The sequence below is a fragment of the Biomphalaria glabrata genome, chromosome 11 (genome assembly GCF_947242115.1).
Source record: "Biomphalaria glabrata chromosome 11, xgBioGlab47.1, whole genome shotgun sequence".
In the NCBI taxonomy this organism is placed as follows: Eukaryota; Metazoa; Mollusca; class Gastropoda; family Planorbidae; genus Biomphalaria; species Biomphalaria glabrata.
This window is the reverse complement of record NC_074721.1, coordinates 27,815,182-27,831,094: the sequence shown is the minus strand read 5'-3', so window position 1 is coordinate 27,831,094 and position 15,913 is coordinate 27,815,182. Positions and strand designations below refer to the sequence as shown.

Genomic DNA, 15,913 nt, shown 5'->3' with positions numbered 1-15,913 from the left:
TTAAGTCAGTAGTGCATTAGGACGCCTCAAGGAATGAATGGGCAGAATAAATCGCTCTGCCTGTCTATGAAAATCAGTGTCTACCAAGCAAATCAATATTAATCTGAGACATAAGTACTTTACAGAAAGCAATTATGGCTTCTTGAACGCGTTCACCAAAGATGTTTCACTCCATCAAGGACATACAGTGGCAGGGCCGCAGTACAAATGACTATGTTCTAGCGAATGCTGGTAAGGAAATTATAGAGGGACTTTTATGGTCCGACAGTTACGCTGGTGATAGCACTATCCCGTATATGGGGACGATCGTTTGCAAAGAGTTTTTTTTAGTGTAAGTTGAAGGGTGGTATACGTAACTGAGATGTCCCACACAAAAGCTTTATAGACAAGCTTAGGCACCAACCTGCTTTAACTGACATTGAATAAGGAATCTGACAGCAGGCGGCTTTAAAACGAAATAACAAAATAATATTAACATTGTTAAAATTATTTTCTTATATTGAAGTACTGCAAGGCTGCATCTAAATTGGAGGAAATATGAACAACATTAAAATACCTGAGACGACGATTTTTTGAACTTCCACAGTCCACCATGTTGAACTGCAAGGTCTAAATGATTCAGCCGAATGCACAGTAAACGAAAATCCGTAGATGCTATAATACCTTTACCTAAATGGCGCAAAGAAATAAAATATCTTCATGAACTACTTTGTTTTCATTATTTTCATAGATTTGCAAATAGCTGAATGGTGATTTAGGTACCATTTTAGGTCTATCTTAAATTTGTTTCCCCTAATTATATTCACTAATAACAATCTGTTAATCTATTTTTTTTAATCAATAATCGTATCTATCTATTTATCTTTCTAACTATCTTTCTATTTATCTATTTACAAAGCCCTCTCTCTCTCTCTCTCTACCTCTTATCGCTTTTTGTTGTGTCTTTCTGAGTATTTTTAATTAAATTTTGTTTTTGTATTTAAGATTATGGTTTAGTGTATAATTGCTACTTTACTTTTGAGTCTTCTGTCCTGAAGGCTTTCTAAATTTAGTGACTTTACTCAAGGTGTTACTCTAGTCAAATGTGAATATTCGTTTGTTATGAATCTCACTTCTCTATTTTGTGTCTGTTACAGTTTCTTAATGTTTTCTAGAGTTGAAGGGTCCCAAAAAGAGAATGCATATTCCATTATTGGCGTAACCAACTTAAATTAACATTTTAGTTTAATGTTCTTATTTGGTTTATAAAAAAATATTTTAATCATCCCTAATGTTTATATGAGAAAAGTTCGAAAGTATCTTGTTCTAAGACTAATTATAAGAGAACTTTACTTTGCACAGATAGTTTTTTTTACTTTGACACATAAAATACTAAATATAGTCTATTGATTTCATTATTTAATAAATGTAACCTTCAAATTTGTCTTTTAAAAGCATTTTTACAAAAAAATTATTCCTTAAATCTGCGAATTTAGAAGTCCTGACGTACTTTAAAATCACATTCATCTATCTCAAAGATTTATATATTATACTACACTGGAAACTGGAATTAAATTATTATTCGCTATTGATCGATTCAATTGTTGAACCCTGCCTTGCACCAGTGCTTGAGGTGCGCACTATCGCACTTGTGAAGGTAAACAGGAAGACACTAGGAGATGGAGTATAACAGTGCATTAGGGATTGTGAAGAGTCTGAATGTTTGGAAACTAAGAAGCCAGCTTTTGTGCTGCCTGAAGGTTGTAGAAGGGACCTGGGGTGAAGCGGGAAATTCTGTCGTTGGTCCACATTCAGGTTGCTGTCTAAAGGACTGGTAAATTAGTAGCAAGACTCTGAGGAAGTTGAAGAATGTTATGTGTTTGTCCTAGTGAATAAACACCTGTCTTTATTTCCTGTTAAACTGTGTTGAGTTGTCTGCCTTTACGTTGAGTGCCTACCCTAGAGTTACAACAATATATATATATATATATATATATGTACGTAAACGCTTTTTGAAACTCAAGGAATAATCATCCCAGTAAATCATTTTATTCTCAGAAAAGTAATGATCTCTAGTTTTTAAAGTTTAGGAATAATGCAAAATCATTTCTCGGATATTCACGTAAATATATGAAACAAAGCCATTTCTTGTTTGTTTCCATTAAGATAATGCTTCAAAAATCCTGGATTGAAAAAAATTCATGTTGATTTTAATCATCTTATGTACAATTAAATAGATTGATTACCGAGATCTTTCTAGATTTTGTAATTGCACAATTATAATTAGGAGACGATAGTATTTTTATTTTTGACGTTCAATTACAAGATCTAGATCTTAAAAATTAAAGTATACGTTACATAGGATAGAGTTTAAAAAAAAACAACTTTACTTCTTTTAACAACTTTATAAAACAACGCCTTGATCCAACTTTTTAAAAAAATGTTCACGGCTTTTTGTAGTGTTAATAAATCTCAATGTCGAGTGTAGAGTAGCGTAACTCTAGATCAAACTCTAGATCGAATTTAAATATCAAAGATGATATATTTACTTTATACTTTAATACATAAACATACAAAATAAATTCCATTCATTTCTTATTTTTATCAAATGAAACTTGAAAGTTAGTTTTTTTAAAGCATTTCTACATACATTCTATCGATATTGCTTCCGTGTTGACATACATTTTAATAGTCCCATTCATAAGTCGGGCACACCGCTATGTAAAGACACTATGATTGGACAGGATAATTGGGGATAATAATAATAAGGCTTGTCTTCGAGTACTAAGATTAGTGAGGAATGCAGTATTTCGTCGTGGCTGCGTACTCTCAGTTGTGACCTACATATTTTGCCACATCCAGGGCAAGCATAACCATTGTCCAAAGGTGGTCGATTTAGATTTTCTTTTCGCCGTCTGCGTTAGTCCTCGGCAGCAGATTTTCTTTTTGTCCTAAATGTGTATCCGCGACCATCGTGAGTGACCTCCAGCTGTCTCGTTCCGACGTCGCATGCAACCAGGTGCTCTTTTCTATGTCAACCAAGGAAAGTTGACGCTTAAGATGGTCTATGAAACGTTTCCTTGGGGCGTCTCTGTTACTTTGACCACGTCACCAAAAAAGACTGCCTTTGGCATCCGTTCGTCTCCCATACGGGATACGTGCCTTCCACAGCGTAGCTGTCGAACCATAAGAAGTCCCTCTATACTGTCCATACCGGCGTTTGCAAGGACATCACTGTTTGTAATGCGGTCCTAACAATGTCCATGATGGAACACAAGCATCTTTGTTGAAAAAAATCAAGACGTCTTAGTTGTTTTTTGTATAGTGTCCATATCTCAGAGCCGTATAGAAGAGTTGAGAGAACCACCGCCTAGTAGACATTGATTTTTTTAGGCAGGCGGAGCGATTTGTTCCGCTAAACTCTCACCTGAAGGCGTTCAAAAGTGCTACTGGCCCTGGCCAGACGGTTATAAACTTCCCTTGAAAGTGAGTCGTCATTTGACACTATACTACCTAGATATGTGAAGTGGTCTACCATGTTAATGGTCTTTCCGTTTACTGTGATCCTTGGGGCTGAGTTTGTATCATTGGGTGACTTCTGGAACATGAATTCTTTTTTCCCGAGGCAGCAGCGTATGCAAATTCGTTTACCGCGTTCTGGAGGTAATATTCATTGTGAACTAGAAGGGCGAAAAAATCCTCATAGAGAAGCTCCGTTGTGACCATTTTCTTAGTTTGATTAGCTATTTTGATAGCTCTATTCATACTATTTTTACAATCACGCAGTCGCTTTCTTATAAAATAATTATTTTTTTTAATTGTTTGTAAAACCTTCTCAGTGACTATGTCAAAATTGATTCTCAAATTAAGTCCCGCTGGCCGTAGAAATAACAATTATAATGGTGAAATGAGCCGTCCCCCCCCCAAAAAAAAAAAAACAGCATTAAAGTGTCTTATGTAAAGGTTTGATAATTAGATCATCACAAAATAAAGACATTAATAATTGTGTCAAATTGTTTATGCAACTTAGCTTAGTCTACATTATATTCATGTACTGACTGACAGATCAGACTTTATATCATAAATAACTACATAATATTTTAAACACTAATTCTGCAATAAATTACATAGTGTACACATTTTTGATAACAAACAAATGAATATAATAATGCAATTTTTATATATAAAAAAATAGATAGATTATGACGATGTCTTTGTTTTCAAATGGTATTGCGGTGTTGAATAAAAACAAACCCCAAATGCAGGTAACACTTCAAGGCTTCGATGACTGCCCCGTGATGGGTAGCATTCAGAACTGTATTCAGGCAAGGATTCGAGAAAAATATCCAAAAGAAGACCTTGTTCGTTGTGCGTCTAACAGACCTGAATTTGTGAGCATTGACCTACATGATGTTCCAGATATACGTCATGCTGTTGGTGTCATCAACAAGATAATCTATTTCTTCCGTAACAGTCTCAAGCGATGGTGTTTAATTTACATCTTATTGAGTGAGTCACGACGGCCAGAGAAATACGAATTCATTCACTCTTTAAGTCACAACTTTGAGAAGATGTTTAAATGGTTGGCATATTTTAAAATAACGCTGTCTGTGTGTTTTTTTTTTAATTTATCTTTTTATTGACCTCAATTATTTATCCGTTCTTTAACCAGGTTCCGTGATGTTGCAGTCTGTCCATCTTAGCATTAGGAGCCGCTCAACAGCTGTCACATTAATGACATATTCAAAAACCAACTTGACCATGCTGAGGAACATTTCAGAAATGGCTTCATAAAAACGATTCCGCACTGATAAACTTACCAACGTCTACAGAAAATAGTTTGTTCACATGTTGTTGTTTTTTATTTCATAAAACAATTGTTTACAGTGAATAATATCGCATAATAATGGGGATGGAACGAGAGGGCATCAGTTCTTTTCTTTAATTTTCTCTGTAATAAAAAGTTAAAGCTACAAATTTAGCCATATGAGGCAACTTGCACCCCCCGATGCAAACATTTTTCGGGCGCCCATGAGACTTCTTGTAGCAGGCTTGTTTTGATTAGCGTAAGACATCAACGCTCAAAAATATCTAATTTTCAAAAATCTTTTGAATAATGTTTTGCCTGAAAAATATTCTATAAAAATGTATAGGCCCTTACTAAACTGAAAATACAACCAATGTGTTCCTTGAAAAGATAAGATACCATACAAATTTAGATCAAGGCTTTGAGGATTGCCGCCGAAAAATAATATTGAAAATATCTCATTTATAAAAATTATATAATAATTCAACAAAATTTATTTCACAAATTATAATTATAGGACCCCCCGACTCAAAGGGTTTAGATTGGAAGGGTAGTAGATGTAAAGACCTCCCCCCCCCAATCGGCCAACATACAATTGGAACGACATAATCTAAAGATCTGTTGAAATATCAATAACAAGTTTTTATCATATAAATATTTAAAATGATTCTGTTAAGCTGTAATTTCAACAAATAAAATGGACCGTGTCCCACTCAAAAGATTATAGTAAAGTGAGGGGTTTGATGCCATCGCCACCCTCTATTCACTTACTACAGGGGGGGGGCGAAATATTCTAGCACTAGTTTTAAGTATGTATAATTATTTTATATCATAGTAATAAATTCATATACAAATTGTGTAATTTTTTTCACTAAAATTCGTCCGCCCGAAGGTGAGTGTGGGTCGGCCGACCGGGGGTGGGGGCGTCCCATCATACCCCCCCCCCTTTTCCGCTAGTACTATAGTGTGTATGTGTGTGTTGCCATGTTATTCATTTAACAGATATATTAACTTTAAATATATGTTTTGTTTTAAATGTTGTTAACAAATATTAATGAAATAGATTCTTTTAATTTAGCATTCATTGGAACGAGAAAATATATAATGTACAACATATTTAAAGTATTAAGTATTTTTAAATATTATTTAAATAATTTATTATTTATTTAATATTTTAATTTTTTAAAATATATCTTTTAATTATTAAATATTTTAATTGTTAACTTTTGAAGTAGAATTTTGTCTTTTACAAGATCTTACCCAAAAACGATTGTAATATCTTCTGTGCAATGGACGATTCTGTCCATGTTTCGTTGATGTTTATTGTGACGTAATTCTTTGAATGAATTTTCCCGGTCTTGCCTTTGCTTTTCGGTACATCTCTAGATAGGGTAAATAGAAACAAAATCTATTCTTATATGGAGTACATTTTAAATTAGATGTTTATTATTTAAATTTAAAGTTGATAGTAAGAATCTTAATTAAAAACACAATTTACTTATCCTTTGAGGGTTCATCAAATCTAGTTAAATTTTCTGATTCCTGTAATTAAAGAATTGTTAGTTTTTAAATAGTTTTATCATATCATCTATTTTTTTTTAACTTTTTAATTTATATTTCATTTGTAGATTAATTACTTAGCTCGCTAATTACTAAATGTATAAGCATTTGTTCTGTGTTTTGAAATAAATTATTAAAATATTTTCTCTTTACGGAAACAAATATTTTTAAGTCATTTTATCTAAGAATAAAAAAGCGATTAAATTTATTTTTTTTTATAAAGGAAGTGATCTGATTTTTTTTTTCTACATATTCAATATTCGGCGACATGATTGGGACAAAAGTCGAAGTACTGTCTAGATGTATATCAGTGAGATGGTTGCGTTACATGATGTTCGTCCATTCATCGCTATTTGTTTACTTAAATAAGTAATTTTACTTGTAAACATTGTGCGATTGTGATCATTTTTAATGCTTTTTTTTTTTTTTTTTAGAGATTTTGGAAAGTTTTGCTGGCTACACAGCGTATAAATTAATTATTAGCATCACTTAATTTGTTTCCAGCATTGATATCTTACTTGGAAACTAAATCTATGTTAGTTGTAGGTGTATAGAAGCACTTGAGACAAAGGCTGCAAATGGATTTACAATAAAACGTTTTTCATGTATAATTTAAGATCCTTCACACTTTTTTCTTTTGCGAAAGACAAACATTCACAGTAGTCCAAAGATTGTTCTTATCTTATATAATACAGACGTTACTTCAAAAAAAAAAAAAGGATGATTGTGTCCTACGCGTCATGCATTCAGTCATTCATATTAAACAATGACTTAAATTCTGCAAAATCCCTGGTTTCCCTGTTGATAATTATCTCTAACCGTTCTGTGATTTTATAGTGTTGTTTCTACAATCGTTTAAAAAAAACGTATAGAGAAACAATTGTCGAACTTAATTTATATTTTAGATTAGGTTGGGGAGGGTAAACTTAATACCCCCTTTGCTTCGCTAAAACAAGTGATGGTTTAATATTAAAATCTCACCTAAAATAAACAAAATCAAAGCAAAAAATCAGTCACTCAATTTCATTTCTGGGAGGGGGCGGGGGTAACTCCAACCCCATTCCCCTCCCTCCTAGCTACAATTGGCATAGATATATATATATATATATATATATATATATATATATATATATATATATATATATATATCACAAAAACAATACTTGGTGTGCCACGAATTATTGGAAATATTACCTCGTAGAGAACCACTTGAACTAATCTCTCTAAAAGAAATAAGCAATGCATTCCCTTCAATACTTAAAATGTGCGAAGTGTTATGTTAAGGAAAACATTTGGAAAGAACTGATTTAATTTAAAGAAGCTTTTGTTTAACTAGTATTAATTGATAAAAACTTAGTCAACAATTACCTTTAAAATGATTGTATTATTGTTCTTATACACTTCCTGTTCTTTTCCATCCATTTTAGTTCCATCGTAAACAATAAGACATTCTAGATACAAAGTTTTTTGGTAATTTATTTTGATAAATAAACTTGCTTTTAGTTAAAATGTATATGTTATTTGTTTAAAAGAAAACGCATAATAATCATAACTGTGTAATACAAAATGTCATCCTTGATAGTTAAAATAGTTTCGTGCATTTGATTTTTAGAGCTTCTTGTAAGGGAAAAAACCGCTATTACGTTTGTGCAAAATGTCCGGCTGTCCCAATCATCTCTCAAAAACTAGAAGAGATATAAAACATCTTATTTCACCATGTGTTTTTGCTTGCAAATTTTAGGTGCAACGGCCACTTTTTGTTTCTAAAAGTAAACCGCTTAGTTTATAAAGTAGTTTTTGCAAGCGATTTTTTCTTCAAAGAACACCTATTCTGAAACATCAATTCTGAAATAACCCATACATGTAACAATGAAAGATTCTTTTTTTCTGTATTTTAACATCATTTAGAATCACTTAGTCAAATGTATTTATAAAATGTTCAAAAAATGTGTACAACAAATATAAATATTAGTTAACTCTGTTTTTTCTAGTACGCTCACTACTAAATACAAATCATTTATGTTTATTTACACGGGCTAAGATTGCACAATGCTTGTAAATGTCCCGCACCTTTTTTTAAAATCATTTTTTTATACTACGACATTGGTTGTCATCCCCAAAATGGTTTTACTAGGTGCGGCAGCACCCCTCGCACCCACGCCTAGTGACGCTACTGCTCCCAGATACGTGTTTCTCCCAAACAATTTTGATTAATATATTGGAGTTCAAGGGCTAGAAAAAAATTAGCCTGCACCATTAACCGGTTTTCTATTCGAACAGCTGCGATGGGCAGGTCACGTCTACAGAATGGAAGACCACCGCATCCCTAAACGACTCTTGTATGGCCAACTAAGCGAAGGAAAGCGCTTGCAAGGTGGTCAAAGAAAGCGCTTCAGGGACACCCTCAAAGCTTCTCTGAAGGCGTTCAGCATAGACCCAGGCACCTGGGAGACAGAGGCACATGGCAGAGAATCATGGCGTCGCGCAGTGAAAACTGGCGCACAGGTTGCTGAGGAAAAAAGAACAACGCTGGCAGAAGAAAAACGCCAAAAAAAGAAAAGTAAGACAAACGACACTAGCTCCAGCTGGAATAACCTGCCAAGTGTGCGGCCGAACATTCCAGGCTCACATAGGTCTCACCAGCCACATGAGGAGGCATAAAACCCCAGTGCAAAGCCCTCAGCCCCCTGGATGACAAAGTGGTCATCATCGAACCACGATAGACGAACTATATATTCGAACAGTGGATTCACTATTACCCACTAGTAGGCCTACTAATCCTGATCTCTATTTAGACTATGTACATCTAGATTCTGGATTTCTAGACTAGTTCTAGATGTATTCCGAATATCTAGGTCTAGATATAGAATCTAGAGTAGTTCTAAAGGAAGTGACATCAGTCAAACAAGTTAAGCTCAGTCGCCAACATTTTTTATCTATAAATTTGTGTATTTCCGTAAGAATTAGACTTAGTACAAAACTGATTGTATCTATGAACTCCTCATTCATTAGCCTTAATAAGTAAATATTGTAATAACTTAAGTGAGGCAACTCAACGAGGTACATCGATATTTATTGACAAGACATCACAGGTACACAAACAACATCTATCTTAGGCACAATCTCTCCATATTGGCTCTCTACTTGGGCGGAAATCGTTAGTCTTAATAATGTCAACATCCTGTTCTAGTTTGGTTACTAGAGGTGCGCATCTCTGCAATAGCCTGGATGGTGGTGCGCATGGCAAAGTCATAACAATATGTTTTATTGTATTAATACTCATCGTTAAAATTAGAAATATGTTTAAGTGGGTTATGTCGTTGATTTAGAAGAGATTAATGTTTCTAACATTTTTCTAGTGCAACCTTATAAGAATCAAACATCACAAGAAAAATCTCGAATACATGAGGAATATGGTGTTTTAAAAGTGTTATAATCTTTAAATTTCTTTGTAAAGTATGGTGTTTTAAATGTATTTTAATCTTTAAAATTTATTACTTATATAATTTTCTTTTAACGCCATATTAAGACAAACAGAATTTAGTCATTTTCATATGCTTCATATCGAATGTACCGCTTCTTATCGTTCATCTCTGCTTAGAAACTGACGATACACATAAGTGTAAAGTGCTAAGCCGAGTAACGCTTTACTGACATATTACCGTACCAGTACTTATTTAATTAAATGTCTTGAAAAGGTCTAAGCTGTTTTTGGGATATAAGGCCCTTTAGATATTATATATATCAGATATTATTTATTTGGGGGAGAGCCAAATAAGCTTTGGTAGCCAATAGATAATCCTGCCCATCCCAAGCTAGTTTACGTGGTTGATCTAAAAAACAAAACATGCGTGGCTCTACGTATCTAACACGTTCAGTGTATGTAACAGTCTAAAAGTCAGTGCTATATATCTTTCGATCGGGACAGGGGGGGGGAAGAAACTTAAAAGCTATGGTAGCTTGTAAACCACATACTTTACCCAAAAACAAATTTTAGAGCACGCTTAGTATTTGTCACACACAAAAACAAACAACATATCTATATATAATACGTATCTAGCACGCTTAGTGTTTGTGACCTAATTAGCGGCTTATCCGTTGGTACTTTCCCCCTACAACTAAAACAATGTTGTTGTTTTTTTTTTTTGGGGGGGGGGTGTTGATGTCCTAGTTGACACCTGTGTTTTGCGCTATCACTGACCTTTTTTTTTTTGTTGTGTGTTAGTCTGATAAATGCGCTTGGATTGAGTCTTGAAATTTAAATATTTTTTTTGCACTGAAAATATGTGAATGTTGGAAAGTGAAATTGTGTAAGAAGCAAACGCGGGAAAGTGGGTGTAGAAGTACATGCGCTAAGTATTGGTTTATAACACATAATAAAAAAATAAATAGAATGGGGCATCTTTTTAGCTTTGACGTCATATGTCGAGCTGTTTACATCCAAGGAATCCCTGGGCTTTTGCTTCTTTTCATTGCCTCTTTTTTGGGCTCTGCCTCTTCATTGATCGCGACATTGCTTTTTCTTTACCCTTCTTTATCCCCTTTCTCTTTTAATCTTCAACTTTTAAACAAGATTTTATTTCTTTGAATTATCATTTACTATTTTATACTAGTGATAATATAAATGTGTGCATCTACATATATATCTATATACATTTATATATAATATCATTTCAAATACATATATTCCAGCACTTTTGTGGATTAGACTGCAGCGTTCCTATATAAAGAACAAGGTTAATGTCAAAACAACTTTTTTCCCTTTCCTTTAATTGGGAATTACTGGTTGCCTCCTTTGAAACCTGGAACATTTCTTTGATTAGATTTTCATTGTTTAGTAGGTGTCTTGTTGGTGATCTGTAAAAGGGCTGGATGTGGGTGACGAAATAGTGGGGGGTGTTGAGCTTTAAACCGAGATAGTACAAGGTTAAGGTGAAATTTTCAAGGTGCCTAACTACCCTACCGATACATCTTGTAAAAGTGTGTTGTGTTTGATACTGGTGAATGTGTTTCTGATGATAAATTTTCTAATGATTTTGTATAGTTTTTTTTTATGAAGCTAGGACGTGGCTACACACTGTTGGCCAGAAACAAAATTTTGGGCACTATTAGGATGTTTAATATAATGGCCCTTTCAAAAAATTGTTGTTGGCCTACCCATAAATTGAAAGGTTTTTATTATTTTCTTTATCTTATCTGATTTATCATCCCATTTTTTAAAATGTGAAGTACCGGAATTTTGGTCCACACGATGTCACAGATTTTAATCTCTTTTTTATCAGAAGACTAAAAGAGAAAACACAGAGGATATACCACCTACCTAACCCCATTATGGCTGATTTCTGAATATTAATTTTGGACCAGCTCGCTGAAGAGGGGAAGAGGGCAGTATCTTCTGCATATGCCTTGATTTAAACTACGGGATTTTGCCCTGGGATTTTAATACCTACGAATTCTTGGTCTAATCTGAGTTTTTTTAATAGGGGGTCCAGTCAGAAAGGAGCACCCTTCCCTGACCGATCTTTAAATGGAATCCGTTCATTAAGAGATCGATTTGTTGACTTATGGCATTCGTGTAGAACAAATTTATGTAATTGGTCAGGGACTTTGTTTGTCTTGTCTAGTGTAATAAAGAGGTAGTATTGGTCCACTCTGTCAAAGGCTTTTTCCTAGTCTATGGTCATGAGGGCTGCCTTCAAGTCTTTGTCTTTGCATTTGTAAATTACGTCTCATATAAAGTGGTTAAGTTCGTCAATATTTCTGGTCATATCCTATCAGAAGAAGGATTTAGAGTTTTTATCACCTTTTTATGTTTTTTTAGATGCAACTTGTTAGTGTTATTGGGCGATAGTTAGCTGGGTCAGACCCATCTCTTCCCTTTTTAGATATCAGTATAACTGTGGCTTTCATCCAGCTGTTTGGGAAAGTGCCCGTTTGAAATACATAGTTGTAGATTTTTTGAAAGGTTTGACAATAAAAGTTTAAGAAGATACTTGATGTATAGTGTATTTCATCTTCTGGCTCTGAGTCATGTGATTTGTCCAGCAAGTCTTTCAGTTTTTTATCCAGAAATTTCTTTTCGCTAACGTTCGCTCTAGCTATCCTGAAAAGCTTTGGATTTTCCTGGAAATGATTATTTTTAATTGCAGCCAGCCGTTTTTCCTATCGCCAATAGCACTTTTGCAAGCAGTATCAAACTATTACCGTTTTGGATTTTCGGAAGCTAAGAGGAAATATAAAGTAGCTTGCTAGCAAATATATCAGCAGGATTCTGTTCATTAAGGATATTTTCTGTGATATCCTTGGAGCATTTTTTGTTTTGGAATTGTTCCAAATCGGCTTTATTCAGCTAACACCGCTGAGATCGTCCTGGAGGTAGATACAGGCTGCAGCAAGTGATATTCTTGTGTAGGGTTATCATAGCTGATACAGCCAGTTTTTTTGTTTCTAGATCTACCCTCTCATTGCGGACGCTGTCTTTCACAAGTTTACAGACTTCACCTGATGCTCTCTCTGAATCCTCAACATTCCTGCTGCAAGTGCTGTAGCTCCGGAAACTGATACTATCTTTCAGATATGTTTCCTGTAAACAGACAACTATAGAAGTCTCCAAGTCCATCAGTTGCTTCATTTCCTCATAATTGGCCATGAGGCCTCTACATTTCCACTTCTAAATAACCTACTTGGAGCTATTAAGCCTTGAGAGGTGCCAAAGGTTTGTATTTATTTATTCCAGTTACTTTTGTATTTTTGACTTGAATTTATTTGAAGAAGAGGACACGTCCTTATGGGGTAAATCCTTCTCTCTGGAAAGGAATGATCCCTCCGGTTAGAGCGGATTCTATTTTTTCCTCCCTCACTTCAGGTATCTTTTTTTATTTGATTTATCACCTAAAGAAGTTGGTTAACCTCTAAGTCAGTAGAGGTAGGGATGTCTGGCTAGGTTCTTTGAGGAGAAACTGAGTAATGACTTTCTTGTCTCTTTGAATATGTATTCTTTGGAGATGTTTTCTTCTGAGTTGGAAGAGGAGGAGGGAGTGTTAAGGTCAATGTGTCCGTTTGTGTGGCTAAAAATTTTCCTATCTTAACCAGAGCATGGGCGTACGTCTTTGTCAAGCTGAATTGGCCCTTGGTATAGCCATAGGTTGATATGTCATTAAGCGGATATTGCCTATAGATAAAATCACCAATCCATAGTCAAAGAAAAGGGGAATGAAACTTTGTAAAGCTCAAGCAAGATAACGGGGCTCTTCCATCAGGTCTCGAGAGAGAAAGAGATCGGATCGTGAAATTTGTCCGGATATAGTTGGAAAATGGGTGGACCAAGAGCACTGGGGCGATAAGCCGCCAATGTGATGTAGTTTATCTGGCGTCTGAAATTTTATATTTTGTTTGCCTGTCCCTGTGGTCAGAGAAGGTTAAAGAGAGATGATCGGGGCTTAACCAGAGCGTAGGAAATTACATTTAGACATTGGCAAGCGCTAGTCGTTTAGGGAAAATGTGGCCCGAGGCGTTGAGTGGAGCGGGTCCAGCCGCTTGTGAAAGGGGGGGGGGTCAACATTGGAAAGCGTCACCTGGGGTGTGGGAGAAGAGGTCCCGTCCACCTTTGTCCACTTCGGTCCAGTAAATAGGAGGAGATGGCAACGGATGTTTGAGTGAGCTAAGACAGCTCGTCAAACGCCTCTTCCTTTTTTGTCTCTAATTTGCCTCAGACACAAATCTGGGGCAAGTAGTTTTTTTTGTTAAATGAGGGGGGGGAGTTTGTCCATGGACATTCTAATACGTTCGTCCCCTGTGCTCTACACCCGCCATCGTGTTTAATTAGGGAACGAGCCATTCGGATGTCCAGAATAAGCCCGCCAGAGCTATACAGGTAATATACTCAATCAGTTGCCGCACCGGACGTGTCCGATACGCAGCCGCCTGATTGACCTTCCAGCCACATCCCTCCCGCATATGTCAAAGGCCTATGCTGTTAGCTCAGCTTGACCAGCCAGTTGACTCTGGGCCTCTGGTTTAGGGGAACTTAGACCCAAAATACCGTGTTGTGGTGGTTTATCCTCGGATAGTCACCTACTTAAACACCAGGATCTCTTTATCCCCCCTTACCCGTCGCGGTTCACTGCAAACGGACTGGTCTAAGACATAGAAATGATTTTAAAAATAAAGAGACAGTGTGATGATCAATGAAGGCAGATCTAGGTAAAGAGGAGGCAGACACAATGATAGAAAAGAAGTAGGGCACTTTTGAGCTCCAAAAGTGCTAAGGAAAGAGGGGCGCAGTTTAACGTCATGTCTCGGGACTCACTGAATAAAAGATTTACACATACATATTATATTTTAAGAACTCCAATGTATGTTAATAAAGTGTGATTTAAAACTTACCGAGAGTTTTAAAGTCACTTATATATTTTACAAAGTCGTCCTGTAGAATAAAAAAAAAATATGTTTAAGATTAAAATGCAAGATTTGAATAGCAAAAGGTTACATTTTTTAGAAGAATTTACATTTTTAATTTATCTATTGCTTAGTTTTACCTTTTTTGTTGAAAACTTGATATTTTCATATCCTTTAATTTTACTTTGTATAATTGTTTCAGCAACGTTGTACAAAGTCTTGTTATTTCCCTTAGGCAAAACAAGACAACATTCTGGAAAACCAGAAAAAATAATAAACAATGTTACAAATGACAGTTTGTGTGGAAACACAAACTCAAAATCGGCCCCCAAAGTCTTCCATCCAGGCAGGTTATAATATTTTCAGAAAGAACATTTGAATAAAAATATATCAAAGACAAAGGAGAGATAAAAATGGAGAAAGAAGGTTCACAGATCTTGTGTAGTGCCCCAACGGTCCAGCAGTTCAAAGGATAGGTGAAAGTGAATGTAAAGTTAGATGTGAACCTGGCCTAACTAGTTCCCCTTTCAGACCTTGTGTTCTATAGGTGATGTAAAGTTCATCTATTTTTGTGGCTTACGGTTAACAAGGGTGTCATGTAGCCATCACAACGACCAACCGCCTTTACTTTTCCCCAGCTAATGTCCGGTACCCATTAGAGCTGAGTGGACGCCCAAAGATTCCAAAGTTAAAAATCCCATTCTTCATCAGGATTCGAGCCAGGGACTCCGGTTCGGAAGCCAAGCGCTTTACCGATCAGCCAACGCACCTCCCCTGGCATAACTGATGTCTTATAATTGATCTTATTGTTTTGAACAATGTTCAATCTCTTATTCGAATCCTCAAAAAAAAAAAAAAAAAATCGGCAATTAAAAAAAAAGTTCATGAAAATGAAGTTTACAAGATTACTATTCGTTTAAATGAGGTCTAACTTATAATGCATACTAATTAGCTTTTTCTTTTTAATTGATTAATTGATTTAATTAATTGATTTAAAAAATTAGATTTTTCGCTTTCAGAAAAAAAAAGTAGCCCTTGCATCAGAACTTTGAATGGTCTAAAATATTGTGATGTCGGATTTTCAATATCTTTTCTAGTTTACGAGATCTAAACGGGACGGAAAGACAGACGGACAGACATTTCCCACAAAACTAATAGCGTCTTTTCCCC

At 35.2% G+C, this 15,913-nt stretch overlaps 1 protein-coding gene across 2 annotated transcripts in view; it reads right to left on the bottom strand.

The window, feature by feature from the left end:
- LOC129921690 (uncharacterized) overlaps positions 1-15,913 on the bottom strand; it is a 140,931-nt gene that overhangs the window by 102,214 nt on the left and 22,804 nt on the right. For both annotated transcript variants that reach the window (XM_056004109.1, XM_056004108.1), the window contains exons 7-12: positions 14,884-14,996; positions 14,732-14,771; positions 7,715-7,797; positions 6,285-6,328; positions 6,047-6,168; positions 557-669 (exon numbers count right to left, since the gene is read on the bottom strand). In XM_056004109.1, coding sequence (XP_055860084.1) covers positions 557-669; positions 6,047-6,168; positions 6,285-6,328; positions 7,715-7,797; positions 14,732-14,771; positions 14,884-14,996 — 515 coding nt within the window. The remainder of the gene's footprint in view (positions 1-556; positions 670-6,046; positions 6,169-6,284; positions 6,329-7,714; positions 7,798-14,731; positions 14,772-14,883; positions 14,997-15,913) is intronic.